This window comes from Lolium rigidum, chromosome 5, assembly GCF_022539505.1.
Source record: "Lolium rigidum isolate FL_2022 chromosome 5, APGP_CSIRO_Lrig_0.1, whole genome shotgun sequence".
Taxonomy (NCBI): Eukaryota; Viridiplantae; Streptophyta; class Magnoliopsida; order Poales; family Poaceae; genus Lolium; species Lolium rigidum.
The window spans coordinates 33,076,903-33,099,546 of record NC_061512.1 but is presented as its reverse complement, the minus strand read 5'-3'; the positions used below and the strand labels follow the sequence as shown (position 1 = coordinate 33,099,546).

At 47.7% G+C, this 22,644-nt stretch overlaps 1 protein-coding gene and 1 long non-coding RNA gene across 3 annotated transcripts; one reads left to right on the top strand and one right to left on the bottom strand.

Moving 5' to 3' along the window:
- Nucleotides 1–9,181: 9,181 nt before the first annotated feature.
- Nucleotides 9,182–11,149, bottom strand: LOC124655450. 2 transcript variants are annotated; one of them, XR_006988687.1, is made up of 5 exons: nucleotides 10,881–11,149; nucleotides 9,961–10,103; nucleotides 9,819–9,853; nucleotides 9,666–9,709; nucleotides 9,182–9,448 (listed from the first exon to the last, which is right to left on the bottom strand). It is a non-coding gene; the product is annotated as an uncharacterized LOC124655450 (long non-coding RNA). The 2 variants fall into 2 exon arrangements; XR_006988686.1 differs by lacking the exon at nucleotides 9,182–9,448 and adding an exon at nucleotides 10,566–10,645 and having other exon boundaries at nucleotides 9,461–10,103.
- Nucleotides 11,150–13,149: 2,000 nt separating this feature from the next.
- LOC124655827 (putative disease resistance RPP13-like protein 3) lies at nucleotides 13,150–20,445 on the top strand. The gene is made up of 3 exons (XM_047194664.1): nucleotides 13,150–13,450; nucleotides 18,767–19,635; nucleotides 19,738–20,445. Exons 1-3 carry the CDS (start codon nucleotides 13,150–13,152, stop codon nucleotides 20,443–20,445), a joined length of 1,878 nt encoding a protein of 625 aa, XP_047050620.1.
- The last annotated feature ends 2,199 nt before the right edge of the window (nucleotides 20,446–22,644 follow it).

Below are 22,644 nucleotides of genomic sequence, written 5' to 3'. Positions count from 1 at the left end.
ACCTAAATATGTTTGTAAGTGTCGTGTAAGGTGTAAAGCTGCAAGAAATTGCACCAAATATGTGTGGGCGATAACACTTAGCAGACACCGAACCCCCGTTAATCCGCTCTGAAACCCTGATATGTTGGGGGGAGGGGTCGATGAAGATGTAGATTATTTGTTTTATCGGTATACAGATTGTATTAAGTAACACTAACAAATAGTCTACAAAAAGTAAAAAACTAATTTTACAACAAATATAAGTATTAATACAAATATAAATACAAAAGAAGGAAAAGAAATAAAATTGTAATCTGTGCCGTGCAAAAGCGCACGGCAAAGATCTTTGCCGTGCAAGAGCACACGGCAAAGTGCCCTGGCGCACGGCAAAGCCCCTTTGCCGCACGGCAAAGGCAGGCCGCACGGCAAAGGCACTAGATAAGGGCGTGTCGGCGCCGCCACCTTTCTCCTCCACACGCACAAACAGATCGAGCCCACCCCTAATTTCTCCTCCACACGCACGCCCGCCGCCGCCGCCACGCCGCCGCCGCCGCCGCACACGCCGCGCCGCCCTCGCACCGGCCGCGCCGCCGCACGCCCGCCCGCCGCTGCCTCGCCCGCCCGACGCGCCGCTCCCTCGCCCGCCCGACGCGCCGCTCCCTCGCTCGCCCGACGCGCCGCTCCCTCGCCCGCCCGACCCGCCGGACCTCCCCCGCCGCTCCCTCGCCCGGCCCTGCCCCGCCGCTCCCTCGCCCGCTGCACCCGGCCCTCCCCCGCCAGCTGCACCCGGCCCGCCGGCCCTCCCCGCCAGCTGCACCCGGCCCTCCCCCGCGCGCTCGCCCGCAGCTGCTGCTGCTCGCCCGCGCTGCCGGCCCTCACAGTACGTATGTGTGCATTTTTCTTTTTCTTTTTTTTGAAATTTGCATATTACTTATTGTTTTAGGTTTCTAACTTGTAAGTTATTGATTGACAAAGTAGATTATAATAGTTGTATTTAGAGGAAACAAAGTAGATATAAGTTGTTTTAGTAAATATACTAGATTCTGATTTCAAAAGGTTACTAGTCCTGCATCCTTATGGTAGCATTTTCATGTAACATACTTGTCAGTCGTTTGATCCATTTCCTCATCATTATGCAGACGATGTTTCGAGGTGGCCACAGGGGCCGGCGTTGTCGGGGTGCTTGAGGAGCGTTGCTCGGAGAGACCGTTTTCCCGGAGGGGAATTTGCCGGAGGGTCGTTGGTCTTCTTCGCCGGCTGTCGATCACGCTTCGAGGGTGAGAATCCGTTCGCCTCTCGCGCATCTAGGTTTTTTTTGTGGGTCTAGATCACCAAGTCTGTCGCGATACCTAGGCGTCTTTTCCCGACCGTAAGGGTTACGCGGATAAATATGCATTAGTGGTCTCGCATATTATGAAGCGTAACTCTTACGGCATTTATCGGGACAGTCGGCGGATGCGTAGTTGGGTACGTTCTCCTGCTCTACCCCGATCCGAGTCGGGATTTCGGCAGCGCCTCCCCGTTGTTCTCCGGATGCACACCCCTCTCGGCTTTTTGGCGAGACGTGTATCGGGAGAGCATCGGGGAGGTGCTGCCGAAATTCTGTCTCGGATCGGAGTAGAGCAGAGGAGAACGTACTCAATCTACGGATCCGGCGGCTGCTAGGAGCCCACCTAGTAGAGATTCATGTTGATGCATGCGTAAAAAAGGAAAAATTAAAATGCGGATCATGTTTGATATAAATTCTAAGTCTGTCTGTTTTGGTGCTGGTTAGAGGATGGATAATCGTGACTGGATGTACGATGGCAGAATTGGTCCGTGGAAATATACTGAGGAATGGGGAGAAAAGACCAATCAGTTCGTGGACAGGGCGTTTGACATCCCTAGCAAACCCAGAACAGTTTTTTGCCCTTGTAGTAAGTGCAACAACCAAAAAACACAGGACAAGGAAACTATGAGTCTTCACCTGATCAAGTCTGGGTTCAAACCGTCCTACAAGATTTGGACTTTTCATGGAGAAAAGTCGAAGAAACGTGCTAGGAAGGAGGTGCGGCAGATTCAGCCTACGAGAGAATATGATACTTGGGTTTGATAGGTGCCTAGAGAACTTGGCTAATGGTAATGTGCCCGAAAGCCCTCATGTAGAGGCGGAGACATCTAGGGATGCGGAGACAAGTGAGGAGCCGGAGGAAAACACAAAGAAGTATTACGAGGCTTTGTTTGCTTCGCAGAAACCCCTACACGTAAATACAGATGTCACCCAACTAGATGCCATCGCTCGCCTTTTGGCCTTTAAGTGCCACGAGAATCTGTGCGAGAGATGGGTTCGATGAACTTCTGGTCCTCGTTGGCAGCATTCTGCCGAAAGGGCACCTCTTGCCGCAAAACTTCTACTATTCGAAAAAATTGCTCGGTGACCTCAAGATGTCATCTCAGCGGATACACGCTTGTCCAAAGGGATGCATGCTATTCGGAGAGGAGCATGCTAACACAAACTATTGCATCCATTGCAATAGCTCTAGGTACTTTGAGGTTGACACCAATGGTGATGGTCGAAGAGGCGGACCACGGTTGCCAAGAATATCCTCCGCTATCTTCCGGTCCTACCGAGGATCCAGCGGCTCTTCATGACCGAGGATACTGCCCCGCAGATGAGGTGGGCTGTAGAAGGGATCAGACCAGACAGTGGCAAGATGATACATCCGTCGGATGGTACTGCATGGAAGAACTTTGTCAAGAAATATCCCCTGAAAGCCGGTGACCCGAGGAGCGTAGCAATTGCGATATCAACCGATGGGTTCAATCCATATGGTATGTCGGCTGCGGTATACAGTTGTTGGCCGGTGTTTGTTATTCCCCCGAACCTACCCCCGGCGTCCGCACGAGATCGAGTACATGTTTGTGTCGATGATAATCCCTGGACCGAAATACCCGGGTAAGAACATGAACGTGTATCCGGAACCACCGATTGATGACTTGCTTCTTGGCTGGGAAGATCGCGGGATCCGAACTTATGACGCGGCAAAGAAGGAACACTTCGATATGTATGTCCGGTACCACACGTCTCCGCATGACTTGCCGGCACGTGCTTTGTTCTGCGGGTGGTGTACACATGGGAAGTGGCCTTGTCCGGAGTGCGGGCAAGCCGTGACTTTCTTCTCGGCTAAACAAGGGTGGCAAGTATTCCTGCTTTGATGAAGCTCGACGGTTCCTTGAGCAGAATCATGAATACGGGAGTGATGTAAAGAGCTTCAAAAAGGCCGTGTTGTCCATGCACCGAAGCCAATTCCGAAGACCGGACAGGAAACCAAGGCCGAGTTAGACGCTCTCCGACCTAACCACGATGGGAATGGTTTCTTGGGATATGGGGAGACACACCAATGGACCCACAAGCCGTGCTTACGGAAGCTTCCTTACTTTGAGTTTCTCGAGCTCCCGCATAACATTGATGTAATGCACACCGAGAAGAATATCAGTGAAGCCATTTGGAGCACCATAGTGGACACTGAGAAGACGAAGGATAACATAAAGGCTCGAATTGACCAAGAAAAGTTGTGCGATAGGCCAGAGTTGAACATGAAGCCACCTCATGGTGCCAAAAAAACTTGGACTAAGCCACACGCTCCGTTCTGCCTCACAAGGCCCCAAAAAAGGGAGGTCTTCCAATGGATGAAGGACTCCTTGTTTTCCCTGATGGGTTCGCGACCAAGCTTGGATGAGGGGTCTTAACATTGAAACGTTGCGAGTACAAGGACTCGAAGAGTCATGACTACCACGTATGGATTGAGCGGATAATGCCGGTGATGATTCGAGGCTATGTCCCCGAGAAGACTTGGCGAGTGCTAGCGAGGTTGAGTTATTTCTTCCGCCGGATTTGTGCTAGGGAGTTAGACACTAAAGTGATTGAGAAGCTGGATGAACAGGCACCCATGTTGCTTTGCGATCTAGAGAAGATCTTTCCTCCGAGCGTTCTTTAATCCGATGCAACATATGATCCTCCACCTCGCGAAGGAATGCTTAAAGGGGGCCCGAATTGGGGCCGTTGGCGGTTTGGTCCCGAGAGAGAAACACAAAAGCTTCGTCGGATGACTGGCAATAAATGCAAGATCGAAGCATCCATAGCCGAGGCGAGTCCCGAACGTGGAGGTGGCAAACTTCACCACTAAGCACTATGATCCCAACATTCCCACAAAGCACAACCCGGTCCTCCGTTACAATGCCGCCAACAATGAAGATGTACCCAAGCTTAGCATCTTCATAGGGCTTGGCGGCAAGTCAAGTGGCTCGAAGCCGTACACAACGAATTTACATGAGCGGGAGTTGATCCACTCATATGTCTTGAACACCATGGTGGAAGTGAAGCCGTACATCAAGTAAGTGCTAACCATTTAGTTATTCGCAAACATTCATCGTATGTTCGTGGCTAACTCTTCCTCCGTTCATTCTTATAGACAATTCACGGCTAAATATTGGAGGTATACCCACGGGGATCCTACCTCGGAAGAATCCAAGGATATTTTCGATAAGGGCGGCGGTCACGGTTTCGAGTAGCTGGTTACGTGGTTTGGTACTATCCTATCCAAATTTGTTTGTACACTCTGTCGACATTTCGGCCGACATTTCTTGTTCTAAACTTGTCGTCCTAATCTTGTAGGCAAGAACCGACAAAGACATGAATCCCTTGCTACGAAAAATTGCTAGGGGCTTCAACCATTCCGTCGACTCGTTCAATTCTTATGACGTGAACGGGTATCGCTTCCGGACCCATCAATACACAACAAGCCGTCCAAACAAGAAGACAATAAATAGCGGGGTGGTATGTCAAGGTGATGATGGACTCCATTACTATGGAAGAGTCGAGGGTATATACGAGCTGAATTACGGGTTTGACAAAGGGCTAAATCCCGTCGTATTCAAATGCCATTGGTTCGACCCACGTCGCGTGAGACGGGATCCTGAAATTGGATTGGTCGAAGTTAAAGAAGCTCTGTTTATAAGGGAGAGGACGTGTACATTTTGGCCACCCAAGCCTTCCAAGTATTCTATCTCCCGTACGCGTGCCGAAACCCGACCAAACGTCTACATGGATGGGATGTTGTGATGACGGTTCCTTCACGCATTAGGCCACCCCCGCCAAACAAGGACGATTACCGCCGCGTAGACCCCTCAACAATGACTGTTGATTTTTATCAAGAAGAAGGGCTCCCCGGTCATTTCACTATCGACTTGTCGGCCGTTGTTGATAACATGGTCGTAGAAGATGAGCAAGAAGAAGATGCGGTTATGGAGGAAGACAATGAAGAATATGAAGGCGAGGATGTGTGTGCCGTAGAAGACCTAAGTTTGCTCGAGGCGTTCAAAGCAGGCATTGACCTAGATCCAAATGGACCACCTCCAGGTTTCATCGATGATTATTGGTTCGCTGAGCCTGATGATGATGAAACATGTGGTCCAAATACGGATGTCGACATAGGCTACTGATCTATGTAGTTGTAATTGTGAGGCTATCCTATATATGTACTGAACTATGTGTTATTTGTAATAAACTATGATCTATGTAGTTGTAATTGTGAGGCTATCCTATATATGTGCTGAACTATGTGTTATTTGTAATAAACTATGATCTATGTAGTTGTAATTGTGAGGCTATCCTATGTACTTGAACTATGTGCTATTTGTAATAAACTATGATCTATGTACTTGAACTATGTGCTATTTATTGTTGATTTCACTAATATTCATCTGTTTACATTGCATACTAATAAACCACTCTTTTCATTGTGTTTGCGGGTGATTGAAACATGCCGCCAAGAAAAAGAAAGGGAGGTTTCAAAAAGAAGATCAAGGCCGTGGCTGAGCTTGTGGGACTTTCGAGTGGTTCGTCGTCGCAGACACGTCCTCCTAGCGCTCCTCCTAGCGCTCCTCCTAGCCCTCCACCACGGAGGAAGAATGCCCAGCCACGGCGACTTCGTACCCCTTCTCCTAGTCCTCCCCCAGCCGAGGATGATGACGAGGAGCAGTGGGGTGGGGAGGACGAGGAGGACGGTGAGGAGCACGGTGGGCAGGACGAGGAGGCCGGTGGGGAGGACGGTGGGGAGGACGGTGGGGAGGACGGTGGGGAGGACGGTGGGGAGGACGGTGGGGAGGACCTCGAGGAGGATGAGGGGCTGGGGGGTATGCCGCAGGAGCTAGACCCGACCCTAGTTTGGTCTCCGCCGGCGGAGGAGGTGTACGTTGCAGCCGAGGAGAGGCTGGAACCACGGGACAAGAAGCCGTATAGGCGCGGGATTACGAAACTCCCCAAGCTAAAAACTTGGGCCTTCCGCGATGTTGTTCTCGTGCCCGCTGGAAAGAGGTACATGCTGATTTTGGCATTCCATTATTGAAATTTTTATCATTATACATATTTTTATCACATGCATACTGATTTTGGCATTTCGTTGTGCAGCATGTTCAAGTATGGCGACCCGAGGAGGAAGCCGACACGTGAGTACTCGAACATCCTTGGAGGCATAATTAGGAAGCATTTCCCTGGGATTGTCAATCTCCCTACTGGTCGCCGCGACGTGGCTTGGACTTGGAAGCACTACAGCTACGCGGAAGATCCTAGCGGCAAGTACGGAAACATGCAAGAGCGGGTTGTCCGCCACTTCAGGTACGTGACTTTTGGCTTCTTAGCATTCAAACACTTCTTGGCTACCAATAGTTGCTCTAATTCATCTTATTTTACCTATGTGCATGGTTGCGAAATACTTCAAGAGGGCTGAGGGCAAGGAAATTGCGTGCGACGTTATCTTACACGAGTTGTGCAGGGTGAGGGTGACTGGCATGCACTACGAGGCACGTGTCCAGTGCGTCCGCGGCTGGCACGCCGAGCGCAAAGTTTGGATGAGTAAGGCTGATTGTCGGGATACGCTCATGGCACCATGGCGATGTACTGCAGGTATTAGCATCGATGTGTTATTTATTTCCGCATTTTCATGTAGTTTATGTTCTAATAATGGGTCTATCTTGTGTATGTAGCACCCTCCTCGGTACGTCGGGAAGACAGGGCGTGCTTTCTTGCGATGGTCATATGGTGGACATCCCGCGAGTACGCCGGAAGCACGAGGAGGGCAAGCAGAAGCGTTCGAGAGATGGGAGGTGGATCACATGTCTGGGCAGCAAGAACTTGGCCCTTACCTTGCGGGATGAGGTGAGCAAGTGGTTTCTTCATTCTTTCGTTTTATGTTATTGCTAGCCCCGCAAGTGTCTCCCTCTTCACTTAATTGCATGTACTCTTTTGCGGGAAGTGAAGACGGGCGTGACACCAAACTTGTTTGGCCTTTTCCGGAAGTCGAAGACCGAGGAAGGAGCCGCATCTCGAAACGGGGTCCTTGTGGGTCAACGACCTAGCGGAGGGCCAGTGTGGCGCGTACCGCTCGAAGTTCAAGGACAAGCACGGCGAAGACGCCGACCCAACCACCGAAGAGTTTGACGTTGAGGTTGCGGTGCTTGCGCGACAAGGCAAGAAGGGTGGCCGCCTATGGATTGCTGACGGGTTAGTCGACCCAAGTACCATTCCATCTCTACGCCAGATCCGTCGTGGGCGTACGAGCGAGCAGCCTCGGGTAGAGACCCGCCCACGGGCTTCGGACCTAGCTATCGAGAAGTTACGGGTAAGTTCTTCGTCGATCCTCTACGCTTCATTACATGTTTTCCATTGCAATGTTACTGACATCGCGGCAACACAACGTAGGCGGAGATGGAAGAAAGGGAACGGAGGCACCAAGAGGAGCAGATGCGGATGCAGCGGCAGCTTAGGGAGAACATGCGGATGCAGCGGCGGATGTTGCGGCGGATGCAACAACAGCGAGCGGATGTTCCGGCGAGATGTTCATGAACCGAGGCCGTGCTTGACTTCCCCACCGGGGAGTAGTGCTCCTAGCACGTCGTGTCCTCCTATGTTCCCCAACTGGGTAAGTGGTTAACTTAATATCTCCGTCTCAATCTTGTTTGTTGTCTAACCGAACTTTGGATATTGCAGATCCCCGCGCCTGATCCGGCTGTGATGGCGCTCCTCCAGCAAGCGCCAAGTCAGAGCCCGGCGACACTGGCTTGACCAGTCAACAATACGGGCATCATCCGGAGCCTGCAGCAGTTTCTAGGTGAGTTCTCCTACACTTCTAATTCTTCCATACCATATGTCACTTGTGAATTTTAGCCATTCAACCATGTCAATTTTAGCCAGTATGTTCAATTTTACCTATTCCATGTTAATTTTAGCCATTCCATGTCATCCTTAGCCATTATGTTGAATTTTAGCCATTTCATCCAAATTCTAGCGATTATGTTTAATTTTAGCCATTCCATGTCAATTCTAGTTCTTCCATGTCAATTTTAGCCATTCCATGTCAATTCGAGTTCTTCCATGTCAATTTTAGCCATTCCATGTCAATTCTACTTCTTCCATGTCAATTTTAGCCATTCCATGTCAATTCTACTTCTTCCATGTCAATCCTAGTTCTTACATGTCAATTTTAGCCATTCCATGCCACTTATGCATAGATATCTATGAACTTGTAGGAGGTGGAGAAGGACAAGGAAGTGGAGATGGACAAGGAAGTGGAGAAGGACAAGGAAGAGGCCAAGGTTGATGTTGCTTGTGTATGAACTTGTTGTGCCACTTGGAACATTCTATGTTGGAGACTTTGATGTTGATGTTGCTTGTATGAACTAATTATGCGACTTGGAACTATTGTATGGACTTTGTTGGATCACTACAAGAAAACATGCATATAAAGACGCCCAATCTAATGGTTTGGGACGTTATATTTCATCGCTATAGCACCGTACAGTCGCTTTCATAAAACGTCTCTCAAGCGTCTCCTTATGCACCGTCACAAAGATCGTAACGACGCTTTGCCATGCGTGTTAATAGAAATATGAGACGATCGCAATGCATCTCTACAAGCCTAAAGACGCTTTGATATACAGATTATAAAAACGTCTCCAGAATCCGTACCAACGCTCTATTGTGTCTCAAATAAATATCTACGTATATTTGTGTAGCATCAGGATAGTGACCTCATGTTTAATTTCCATTTTACGTTATAAATATTTCTCGGTTGTGAAATGCGATCATGGTTCTTCACACATTATTATAAACTAAAGATCATCCACCAACAAAACATTTTTATCCACAGAATTACATCGTCTATATATAGAAGACCCACATACAAAATCATCCCAGGGACACTAATTATAACACTAAAGCGATGCTAAAGTTGGCCATAGGTTCAAACACCACATGGTGCAAACACTTAAATTCACAAAAATTCACATACAGTTCCATATTTTTTCGTCTCTAAATATTAGGAACTATCTAAGAATTTCAACATGCAGACATCCAATATCCACGTGCCCTTCACAGACCCGTTTTTCCAGGTCCACTGCATCTCTTCAAATGTCATATATTTTCATCAAAAACCTGCAACCGCCATATAGAGAATGCATTAGTTAATTAGACATAAGTTCCCTGGAAAATTAGCACATAAACGTCAGATGGTGAAATTTGAGGTGTGTTAGCTAATTCTAGATGCTTAACTAATTTTTAGAAAGGAAGTATAAATGGCAGCGCGAGATATTACTTAATTGTCCCATGATATTTGAGTATATTAACAGTTTAATCTGCACGATTGGCATACCTAAGTGGTTTCATTTGCATTTGTATCAGTGGGACTAATGCAAGCTGCAGAAAAATAAATGGCAAAGGAAATTAGTTTTACTAAGTAATCCAACATCCAAGTAGGCCAATTCAACTTAATTACAAGGATATATGTGTGAAATACTGGACGTACCAATCATAACCGTTCTATTTTTTCTTCCTGCAGCCCTGCAAGAAATGGAATAGCCCTTAAGCCTTGAATATGTAGCATTTCCACATTTCAAGTTCCAGCTTAAGATAACATCATTTAGAAATACAAGTATTAGTGTACATACAAACAATAGGCGGATTGATTTACTGTCCCAATATAGGAAAACTGCTCCATCTTTCTTCTCCTTTTCAAGGCGGCCACTTCTCATATGTAGAACTTGGGGTCTCCTTTTGCTTGATATATATCTTGAGGATATCATGAGAACGGCTGCAAAGAAGTAATAATAATTAAAACAAAGGCTGGTTTTACAAATATCAAAGTTAGTGGTCAAGTTCTGTTTTTTTCTAGATCAATTTGATGTCAACAATGATTATTTTTTCTGAACTTTGCACTCGAATTATGTGATCCTCTACAATTTAACGTACAAACATCATGCAAGTAGCTCGTAGCCTCAATTCAAAACCTATGAGCAACAAATAGCGCATGGCAATACCATAGGCAACAACAGAAAATACAGCATGATCTAAGACAATTTCATTGTGTATATCGTAATCTCTTACAATTACCCCATAGATGTGTACTAATTATGTAGAGGAATAGAGCTGTATTTTCGGATGGATAAGTACTCCTCATTCTACATCACATAATAAATATACGTTGTGGATCTAAAAATATATATATAATAAATTCATAGCCTGGTAGAATTCATATGCACAGAAGGTTTGGTACCTTGGATCAATATTATTTTTCTGCACTTCAAATAAGAAGCGAACTATTAGGGCCCATTCAATCATCAACAACATACAATCCTGCATTAGACGTCAATACGATTATTCCAATCTACTACTGTAAAGTCCAGTTTGTAGCGGAATCCAAATCCAGCTTGAAACAAATTAATTGATATAATATAAATAGAAAATAGGATGAAAACAATCAGTACTTTCTGCATGTTGACGACCCGGAGCACTGAGTTGCAGCATACACACAAAATAAGATGTATAGATCTCATACGAGATGAAGAGTGAGGCAGCGAAGGTTGCTTACCATCTTGTCACCTGATGGGAGATGGAGGAGACTAAACTCAATGTCTCAGGCCAACATTTGGAGATGATGAGCGACAAACTCCAAGGACGCATCGGGGCTTTCGGGGAGAGGAACCCAGACGGGAGAGGATGAGGGCGGAGGGAGAGAGGATCCTGGATAGAGGATAAGTGCGGAAGTCTTGAAGATGGCAGCGGAATAGTTTGCCGGAGAGGAGCGTGGGATCCATCCGAGGCGGCGGCGCTAGGTCTTTAACCTTGACCATGGATTTGTTTTGGGGGCAGTTTTTTTTCCTTCTGAAGTCACGTCAGAGATGATAATCGTGGGTTGTGGCTCTTGTGGGCTTATCGATTTTCTGGGGACTTTTCCCTGATAATATATGGAGCGAGTTATTTATCTGCATTGAGACGATATGTACTACGTCTTAATAAACGTCTTTACGACCTGTTGGTTTTGAATGTATAGACGAAAATAAAAGCGTCTAACGGTGAGCGTCTCCACATGACTATTTTCTTGTAGTGGATATGAACTATGTTGTTGATGATGCAATACTCTATATATTGTGCTATATGTGTATCTGGACTGTTATTTGTATTTGTGAATTGCATATGCAGGGATTAATGGGGAAGCAGGAAAATTCTGGCAAAATTTGCACAATCTTTGCCGTGCACATGCACACGGCAAAGGCCACAGCACACGGCAAAGGCACTCTTTGCCGTGCACATGCACACGGCAAAGGCCGCCCGCTCTGCCCACCCTGGTGCTGCTGTAGGTATCTTTGCCGTGCAGGGTGGAAGAGAAGCGCACGGCAAAGCCAAGTCTTTGCCGTGCGGGTTGGAGAGGATGCGCACGGCAAAGACTGCCGCACGGCAAAGACGCACAGCGCACGGCAAAGAAGATCGCACGGCAAAGAGGCCACAGCGCACGGCAACGCTGCGTCGCTCGGCAAAGCCTTTGCCGTGCGATTTTCGCGCGACACACGGCAAAGACGGCTTTGCCGGGCGGATCTTTGCCGGGCAGTCTTTGCCGTGCACGGCCGCACGGCAAAGGCTTTGCCGAGCAGATTTGTCCCTTTGCCGTGCGTTTGGCCTGCACGGCAAAGCCCTGTTTTGCCGTAGTGATCTTGCATGGCGTCATACACTAGGCATTTCTTCCTCTTTGAAATTGGAGCGATGTCCTTAGTCTTCAAACCGGCCAACGAAGGAGCATGCCAAAAGCTATTCGACCGTCGCCGATGGTGACATCAATTGCTGCATAGAAGAGATCCATATCGGCAATGCTGTAAGGGTTTCTGAGGCCCACCCAAGCTTTGCACGGGTCCTTTCTATTCTAGTCAAGGCCAACGAAGACGGAAAGCTGTAGCAAATTTGTCCAAATCGAAGACACCCAAGGCCGACAAACCTAACACGTGGGTTTAGTTTTACCGTTTATTGCTGAATTTCGGTAGCTAGAAGTTTGGGATAAATACGGGTTTGTGCGTGTGTTGTCCGTGTCTTGCGAACGCTTGAGAGATTGCGATCATGGTCATTGAGACGTGGAATGGCACGACTCGTTTTACGTGTTTTTTGTTTGATCAAGAATTACTTCAAATAGGTAAAAATTGTTTGTATAAAATTAGTATCATTAAAAAGTGCTTTTCAATACGAATCCAACGATACTAATTACATATAATATAATTAAGATTTTGTTGCTCAATTTTTATGGTCAAAGTTCGTCTTGAAATATGTGTGCGCCTTATTGCTTGAAACGGAGGTAGTATGTAGCTACGCACTCAAAAATTATACAAGAAGCATTAGGTTCTCAGCTAGTTGTGTGTGGTGCATCGGCTCGCTCACAAGGACCGAATCCTGCAGGATACTGCCTTTGGCCATCTATTTTTCAAATTCAAGTGAACAGAGTGCGCACGAATCTTAAAGAAAATGAACGGTCCTGCAGGTCGACTGAGATATAAGGAATTCTCAGTCACGTGAGGATTAGCAAATCCGTTATTTAATACGCACCAACCGATTGGTTCTTCCAATGGTTAGTGGGCGTTCTTTAGGGCGATTTGATGGTTCTATTTGGTCTAATGTTTGATTCTCAAAGTGATGTACCATCCCGATTTCCATTTAGTACTCCCTATCATCTCTGTACTAAATCCGAGTCAATTAAAAGGGATCGGAGTGGGAGTAGTAAATTTTAAACAGTATAATTAAGACAATTTTAATGATGTGGATTATATATATATATATAATTTTAACCTCATAATAGTAATAAAATAATATATTACATAATGTACAGGCGGGACGATTATCAGTATGCTGTGGGTTTGGACCACGACGTGAATAATCTTGAGGAAATGCTGTTTCATAAAGATCATCCTGAACTAATGTTCATATCCATAGTTGGGGAGAGCGGTGTTGGAAAGTCCACACTCGCATACGTTATCCGTGATAACATGAAGGGAAGGTTTGATGTATCATTGTATTATATTGTGTACAACAATTTCAACACAGAAAGCCTACTACAAGAGGTCTATCAAATAGTACAGGAAGAGATTTGGGAAGGACGAGGAATTTCTCGAACGGAGGAAGGTGTTAGACATTGTAACATGTATATGTATTGGGTATAGGATAGTATCCTACCCCTCTACGTATAAGACTTGTAAGCCACGGTTGGGGCGTTTCCAACCCAATATAACACGTACCCGATGGCTCCAACGAGCCCATCGTTTCCGCCATACAATTCTATATGGTATCAGAGCGGGTCCTCTCCGTGACCTAGCCGCCACCGCCGCAACGCCGCTTCTACAACCAAGAACAAGATCACGACCCCTGCCGTCGCCGTCCTCTCCGGGCCGCCGTCGCAGATACAACTGCCGCCGCCCACTCCGGGCCGCCGCCAAAGACCACGACCACGATCTGCCGCCGCCGTCCTCTTCGGGCCGCCGCCGCATCCACGACACGATACGACACGACGACCACGATCTGCCGCCGCCGTTCTCCTTGGACCGCCGCCGCACCGAGCGACACGACGTAACATCGCCACGATCTCAGTAGCCCCTGTCGAGCTATGTCTTCATCCTCGTCAATGGCGTCACTCGCCACCAGCCTGGGACCGTCGCCGTCGCTGAAGCTCAAGCGCGACAACATGCTGTTCTGGAAGGCCCTGGTGTTTCCGCGCCTTCGGTGTGCTCTTGCGTTTGGCCTCCTTGATGGCTCTGACGCCGCCCCGGACAAAACCCTAGAGGCCACTGATTCAGATGGGAAGAAGATCACAATACCAAATCCTGACTATGCAACTTGGGCTGCTCGTGATCAGTTTGTTCAAGGGTGGATCAATGATTCACTTTCGCCGGACATCCTAGCACACGTCCTTGACAAAACCTCCACTGCTGATACATGGGCAACTATTTCCAAGATGTTTGCTAGCGCCTCTAAGGCAAAAGTTTCCCATCTGCGTTCCGCCCTTAACAATACAAAGAAGAAGGAGATGACTGCTGAACAGTATCTCTCCAAGATGACAGGTTTTCGATCTGAACTTGCTGCTGCGGGGAAAACTATTGATGATGAAGAGATGATAGGCTACGTTACAGCTGGTCTTGGTGGTGCTTACAACTCGCTAGTTGATAGGGTGGATCATACACCCGGCATTACCCTTGATGACGTGATGAACCAGATCAGCGCCTTTGATATGCGTCAATCTCTGCTGGCTGACGAGTGATGATGTTGATACTCCTTTTGTTTCTTCGGCAAATCTCAGCAATCGTCCTCGCAGTAGTTCAGTCCCTGTTCAGGACATTCGCTACGATGATACCAGGCGCCGTGATGATGACAGGCGTCGCGATGAGCCACGCCGTGATGATCGACGCCGCGATGATCGGCGTCGTGACGAGCCGCGCCGCGATGACAGGCGCCGCGACGATGATAGGCGCCGTGATGATAGGCGCCGCGATGACTGGCGTCGTGATGACAGACGCCGTGACGAGCCCCGTCGTGATGATAAGCGCCGTGATGATAGGCGCCGTGATGGAGGAGGCAAGGGACGGCCAGATCGTGCCCCCACCCCCTTTGTTGATGTCCGTTGTCAAATCTGCACGATATACGGCCATCCTGCCGATGATCTGCTGGTGGCGTTATGGGAATGATGACTCGATGATGATGGTGACCGTCATGATAAGGCTGCCCATGCTGCAGCCTATGGCATCGACACCAACTGGTACTCCGACACGGGCGCCACCGACCACATCACGGGCGCGCTGGACAAGCTCACCACTCACGACAAGTACAAGGGACATGACCGTGTGCACACTGCAGACGGCAATGGTATGAAAATCAGTCATATTGGTCATTCAATTTTGCATACCCCTAATCATTCTCTGCATCTTAAAAATATCCTTCATGTTCCTAGTGCATCTAAAAATCTGCTGTCTGTTCATAAGCTTACACTTGATAATCATGTCTTTATTGAGTACCATCCTTTTTTCTTTTTGATAAAGGATCTGGCCACAAGAAGAATTCTGTTTAAAGGTCCCTGTCAAGATGGTCTCTACCCGCTAGTGCCTTTCTCTACCGGGTCATCTTTCAAGCAAGTTTGCAGTACAATAAAGTTGCCATCTTCTACATGGCACAGTCGTCTTGGGCATCCATCTTCTTTTGTAGTTCAGCAGATCATTAGGAAACATAAACTTCTTCATACACCTGAAATAAACCCCTATATTTGTAATTCTTGTCAGTTAGCCAAGAGTCATCAGTTGCCATATCCTGTGTCTACCAGTGTATCTACTATTCCTTTGGAACAAGTGTTTTCTGATGTATGGGGTCCTGCACCTGTTTCTGTTGGCAAGCATGAATATTATGTCAGTTTTATTGATGATTTTAGCAAATTCACATGGATATATCTTCTTAAGAAGCGCTCTGATGTTTATCAAGTTTTCCTTAATTTTCAGCAACTTGTTGAGCGAAAATTCAATAGAAAAATTGTTACTATGCAAACCGACTGGGGAGGTGAATATGAAAAACTCCACGGTTTCTTTCAAAAAAATGGTATCACACATCATGTCTCATGTCCCCATGCTCATCAGCAAAATGGGTCTGCTGAGCGCAAACACCGTCATATAGTGGAGGTTGGCCTTGCTTTGCTTGCTCATGCATCCATGCCTCTAAAATTTTGGGACGAAGCCTTCCTTACAGCCACATTTCTCATTAATCTTCTTCCCAGCAAAGTCATAAATTTTGATACACCCACAGAGCGTCTTCTTGGAGCCACACCCAACTATGAGTCTCTTCGCATTTTTGGCTGTGCTTGCTGGCCAAACTTGCGCCCCTACAACAAACGAAAGCTGTCGTTTCGGTCGGTTCGGTGTGTGTTCTTAGGATACAGTCCTCACCACAAAGGTGTCAAGTGTCTTGATCCTTCTACTGGACGTGTTTATATTTCCCGTGATGTGGTATTCGATGAGAGCGTTTTTCCCTTTGCTGCTCTCAATCCCAACGCTGGACGGCGTCTTCAAAAAGACATCCTTCTCTTGCCCACAAATACATCATCACATCATGGGGATGCTAATATTGATGACTATATGCCATTGCCTGTTGTGCCTAATGTTTTTGTTCCAGAAAATGTTACTCCAGATGCTCAAGATGATGCAGAAAATGATACAGAAAAAGATACTGCAGAAAATGTCTCAGGAAATGATGAGGAAGAGCACTGCCAAGTGGCAGAAAATGCCAAAACTGGCAGCCGATCCCATGTTGATACTGCTGTCGACCTAGGGGACGTCGATCCCGGAGCTGATTCTCCCGCGTCGGCCTCCGAGTCCGCGCCTGCGCAGCCTTCTGCGTCGCGTCCGCGCACGCCACGTGCCGGCGCTGCACAGGGCGTGGCTACGGGCGGGAGCTTCTCCCCGCTCCGCACCAACCCGGTGTCTCCACGTTGCAGCCTGTCGCCTGGGCGTCGTTCACGCTCCGCGTCCCCCACTTCAGGATCCCGACAGCGACAACGCTCCTTGTCGCCACCTTCGTCATCTGATCATGATGTCGATGGTGGCTCGGGTGAGGAGCATGAGGAGGATTCTTCGTCCACACCAACACCACCTCCACCACCTCCGGTGCCAAGGATGACGACTCGATTACAAAAAGGTATAAAACAACCTAAGAAATATACTGGATGGCACCATTCGATATGGTATGTTGACTTCCACAGGTGAACCTAGCAATCTTGCTTGAAGCACTTGATGATACTCGCTGGAGTCAAGCCATGCACGAAGAATATAATGCTCTGATGGAGAACAAGACATGGCATCTCGTTCCTCCTAGTTCTACTCGTAATCTCATAGATTGCAAATGGGTATATCGTGTCAAGAAAAATGCTGATGGCACTGTTGATAGGTATAAAGCTCGTTTGGTTGCAAAAGGATTCAAACAAAGATATGGCATTGATTATGAGGATACTTTCAGTCCAGTGGTTAAAGCAGCAACTATTAGACTTGTTCTAACTGTTGCTGTTTCCCGTGGCTGGAGTTTGCGGCAGCTAGATGTCAAGAACGCGTTTTTACATGGCGTTCTGGAAGAGGAGGTCTACATGAAACAACCTCCAGGTTTTGAAAATTCTCAAACTCCACACTTCATATGCAAGCTTGATAAGGCCCTTTATGGTTTGAAGCAGGCTCCTCGTGCATGGTTTTCAAGGTTAAGCAACAAGTTATACGGTCTTGGTTTTGTTCCTTCCAAAGCTGATACATCATTGTTTCTCTTTAACAAGTCTGGCACTATCATATATGTGCTAATTTATGTGGATGACATCATTGTGACAAGCTCCTCAGATAAGGCTATTGGTGCACTTCTTCATGATCTCAGAGACGATTTTGCCCTTAAGGATTTGGGACCTCTTCACTTCTTTTTGGGCATTGAGGTAAAGCAGACTTATGATGGTCTTCGGCTCACTCAAGAAAAATATGCTGCTGATATACTTACTAAGGTTGGTATGCTTCAATGTACTACTGCGCCTACACCTTTGTCCTCCAGTGAAACTTTATCACTTGTTCAAGGAGATCCTCTTGGACCTGAGGATAGTACACAATATAGGAGCATTGTAGGTGCTCTACAATATCTGACATTGACAAGACCTGATATATCCTTCTCAGTAAACAAGGTCTGTCAGTTTTTGCATGCTCCTACTACCTCTCATTGGTCAGCTGTGAAAAGGATTCTGAGATATATCAGAGGAACTCTGAAGGTTGGTCTTACATTTAGAAGGTCATCTTCACTATTACTGAGTGCTTTTTCAGATGCAGATTGGGCAGGTTGTCCTGATGATAGAAAATCCACTGGAGGCTTTGCTGTATTTGTTGGACCAAATCTCATCTCATGGAGTGCTAGGAAACAAGCCACAGTGTCACGGTCGAGCACTGAAGCTGAATACAAGGCAATTGCTGATGCTACAACTGAGTTGATATGGGTTGAGGCTCTACTTAAGGAGCTTGGTATAAAACTGAGGCAAAGACCATGTCTATGGTGTGATAATTTAGGAGCTACATATTTGTCTGCTAATCCGGTTTTTCATGCTAGGACAAAGCATATTGAGATAGATTTTCACTTTGTTCGAGAAAGAGTTGCAAATAAGATGCTTGATGTTAGGTTTATTTCAAGCAAAGATCAACTTGCTGATGGCTTTACAAAAGCTCTCCCTGTAAAACTTTTAGATGCTTTCAGAACTAATCTCAACCTCACTCAAGGTTTAGATTAAGGGGAGTGTTAGACATTGTAACATGTATATGTATTGGGTATAGGATAGTATCCTACCCCTCTACGTATAAGACTTGTAAGCCACGGTTGGGGCGTTTCCAACCCAATATAACACGTACCCGATGGCTCCAACGAGCCCATCGTTTCCGCCATACAATTCTATAGAAGGAACTGATATCGGTGTAAAACTCCACAACCTCCTTGCCAGTAAGACGTTTCTGCTGATTATCAAGGGCATATCGTCCAAAACCAAGCTCAACTGCTTGAAGGCGTCCCTACCGGACGACAATAATGGCAGCCGGGTGGTGCTCATACAGGACACTGAGAACGAAGAAGTCGCGTGGCATGCTAATAGCATGAACAAAGAGAGCATGAATGCAATCCACATGTTGAGCCGTTTGGATACAGAAAGGAGCTGGCAGTTGTTCTGTTTGAGGGTCTTGAGGAAAGATGTATCCGATGAAAAGGAAAAGATGAGAAAGTACGATAAAGTTGTGTACGATATAACTGGGGGCTACCCGCTGGCTATAGTGATTCTGGCAGGTTTACTCCGATTCAAGGAGCGGCCGGGGCAGTGGGAAGCAGTGTTGCGACATCTCAGGGCTGGAACATCGACAGGATTGGAACAAGGCCATGAAGGGCCTGCAACATCACAAGCTGGCCTGTCGACAACAAGCACGATAGAGAGGGTGTTCTGGGCAAGCTTTGAAGACCTTCCCAACGAGCTCAAGTCATGCTTGCTCTATTTTGTCACATATCCCAAGAATACCCATCCGACTGCCGATGGGCTGGTGAAGAAGTGGATGGCCGAGGGATTCCTCAGGCCACACAAGGGGAAAACAATGGAGGAGCTGGGTCACGATTACCTCAAGGAACTGGTTTTGAGATGCCTTGTTCAGGTTGAAGGTATGCATGAGTGTGGTGCCATTGAATATGTTGGAATTCACCAAAACCTCGTGGATTTGCTGCAGTCAGAGGCTCATGAGGCTGGATTTTTTGAGGTGCATGACATATATAATTCCTTTGTGCCACCATCGGTGCGCCGCCTCTGTTTTCAGATTAACGAAGGCAGGTATACCACATTCAGCAGCGAGTTTCCCAAACTGCGCTCCGTTATATACATGTGCCGTGTACTTGAGGAACAACATATCAGTGATAGCACCTGGTATAACCTCAAGTTTTTGTGCGGGTCCAAGTTCCTTCGTGTGATGGATGTACGTGGAGTGAGGATCAAGAAGTTGCCCAAGGAGATTGGTGACCTGATCCATTTGCGGTACCTCTGTGTTCACTGCCCGACCCTAGGATACCTCCCGTCGAGCATTAAGAGACTATTCAACCTGCAAACGCTGGACATAAGGACGACTAGAGTCGACAAGATTCACCCGTGCTTCTGGAAGATTAAGACTCTGCGACATGTGGTTGCAGAAGAGCTCACGCTTCCAAATGTGCTTGCAGAAGAGCTCGATGAGTTGCAAACGCTCTTTGGTGTCAAGCCAGCTGAAGAAGGAGAATGGGAACAAAGTAGCCCGTTGCTCAAGATGACCAAACTTCGGTTACTGAAGCTCACTGGATTGGTGCATACTAAACATGGAGCTGCACTAGAGAGTGCTCTCCGGAAGATGAGTTCCCTCCGGCAACTGGGGCTGCAAAGTGATCAGATCCCTTCTTGTGTCTTCACCGCACCGAGCCTCCGATACCTTGAGTTAGTTAATCTACAGGGCAATGTGCAATGGCCCGAGGCCGCACTGAATCTTGCCGTGGTCCGACCAAACCTTGTTCGGGTCGCTCTGCAAGATAGCGGAGAGTTGCCTCAACGTATCAGCGACGAGTTGAAGAGGTACTACTGATCTGACGACGAGGAGATAGAACCATGCAGGTTCTGCATTCCCATTGTGCAAACTCTGATCGTCAGTGCAGCAAGTTGTGTATGTACCTCCGTACAAACATGGAGAAAGAATTCCGGCATAGCTTAATGGTAAGCAGCGCAAGGTGATGATGGAAGCTGCCGCGTGATTTTTTTTTACTTTTAATATAACCCCAAACAATTCTTATTGTATATTGTGCTGTAACGTGTTGTTTTTAAACTCTATATACTTATTATGTTGTTTCTGCCTGTAATAGTGAACCGTTATGTCCAATAAGAAACAAGAATGCATCTGTACATACTTACTATTGTTACTGTCTCTAATAGTTGAATTGTCTTTTTTTTCGAGTACGCGTAGGAGATCTGCGTGTTTTGTATTAAGCTCAAAGGGGTAAAGGACAACGTCCAGTACAGAGATAGAACTTGCACACAGACGGAGCCGGCCACACCACCCATCCAAACAGAGGCTACTCCTCCCCCTGGTGTCTACCTAAACCACGACTAGAGAGCCACAGATGCCACTCCTCTCTAATCCGGCGACCAAGCTCGTGAGGGCTGGTTTCGATGTTGTCGAAAACGCGAGCATTGCGCTCGAGCCATAGGCTCCGGATAACGAGGGAGATGAGGGAGTTCACCATCTTACGCAGAGGGGCAGTCGGGGAGGGGAGCGGGGTGCGCAGCTTAGGGTTGGTGGTTGCCCAGACCACCTTGGCGTAGGGGCGGTCCAATGAGAGGTGGTCGAGGGTCTCATCGTGGACTCTGCAAAGCGGACACACCATGTGCGAAGGGAGCCCACGACGTAGAAGCCGGTCCGCTGTCCAGCACCGTCTGCGAAGCGCCAACCATGCATGGAACTTGTAGCTCATCAGGGCAAAGGAGTTCCACACGTTGCCCGCCCCGCCAACGGCACAGTACTGCCGACATGGAAAGGTAGGCTGAGCGAGCGGTGAAGGCGCCGTCGGCCGTCCACTTCCAACGGAAGGACTCCTGTCCCACGCTGGTCGTCACCGCATGGACAACAGCCCATAGGCCTAGGTACTGCACGATGGCATCGACCGAGAGGGGCCCGGAAATGTCCAACACCCACGCATGACCGGCCAACCCATCCTGGACGGAACGACCGCGCCTTACCCGTTGCTTCACAAGAGCAACCACGGCCGGCGCGAGGGCTGAGATAGTGAGCCCATTGATCCATGGGTCGTCCCAGAACAAGACTCTGGAGCCGTCACCCACCGTGATGCGAACCGAGGCGTTGAACAAGGCTAGGGTGTCCGGCTTCGGGTGAAGAGGGAGCCCGTTCCAAGGCCGGTCCGTTTCCGATTTCTGCAACCATATCCACTTGGACCGAAGGGCAGTATTGAGCTGTCGTTTGCCGCACACAGCAAGTGTGTGGCTAAAGAAGGAGACACGCACCTGAAGCCCTGAACGTTAGTCACATTGCCACACGACGACTCAATGGTTCTCGGTTATACATACACCACCTAATAAGGAGAAGACATACCGGAAGCATCCGTACGGTACCCTATACTGCAGGGAGCAGTATACAACATCTCACCATTAATTTACTGTAAAGTTATTTAGACTTTTGGACATGTTAATAAAAAAATGAAATTTAACCTCTACATGGATATATTCACTTAAGTAAAAGTCCAATCTTTACACTAAATGTACGAAGGTCTACTGAAAAACCAGTTCTGAACTCGAGCTTGTATGCTCCTGGTTGAATAAAAATTTAAAAATAGAAAACAAATTCAAAAAAATGAAACGCCTTGTTGTCAGTGCTATGGAACCTACGGTACCATGCCACACCTGCTGTTGGGCCCTTGCGGCGGCCCAAGAACAGAAGACAAGGAGTTCCTCTCCGAGAGACAGGAGGTCTCCGCGAGGCGGAGACACCTAATGAAGGACCCCTCGCGAGGGGTCCAGGAATTAGCCGTTTCCATGCTACCAGAAGGCCTCGCAGAGCTTCCCTCCGCGAGAGGACTCACAGGAAGATGCCCTTTGAGATCCCTCCACGGGACAATCGCGTAAGGATGAAGCTAAGGAGTGGTGACGTTAGCCGTGATGCACCCAGAAGATAAGAGAAGGTCCATGTTTTTGCCTGCATAAAGCGGCGTGGCCGTTTCCCAATTGCCCTAAAGGATCGGAATGGACGGTGCAAGTACAGCAGGGTGTCGACATC

Excerpts from the sequence above, each read along its gene's own strand:
- LOC124655827 (XM_047194664.1), top strand. The coding sequence starts at position 13,150 with ATGTACAGGCGGGACGATTATCAGTATGCTGTGGGTTTGGACCACGAC. Across the intron at positions 13,451-18,766 it reads AATTTCTCGAACGGAGGAAG|GAACTGATATCGGTGTAAAA; the intron begins GTGTTAGACATT and ends ATTCTATAGAAG. Across the intron at positions 19,636-19,737 it reads ATTCCTTTGTGCCACCATCG|GAACAACATATCAGTGATAG; the intron begins GTGCGCCGCCTC and ends CGTGTACTTGAG.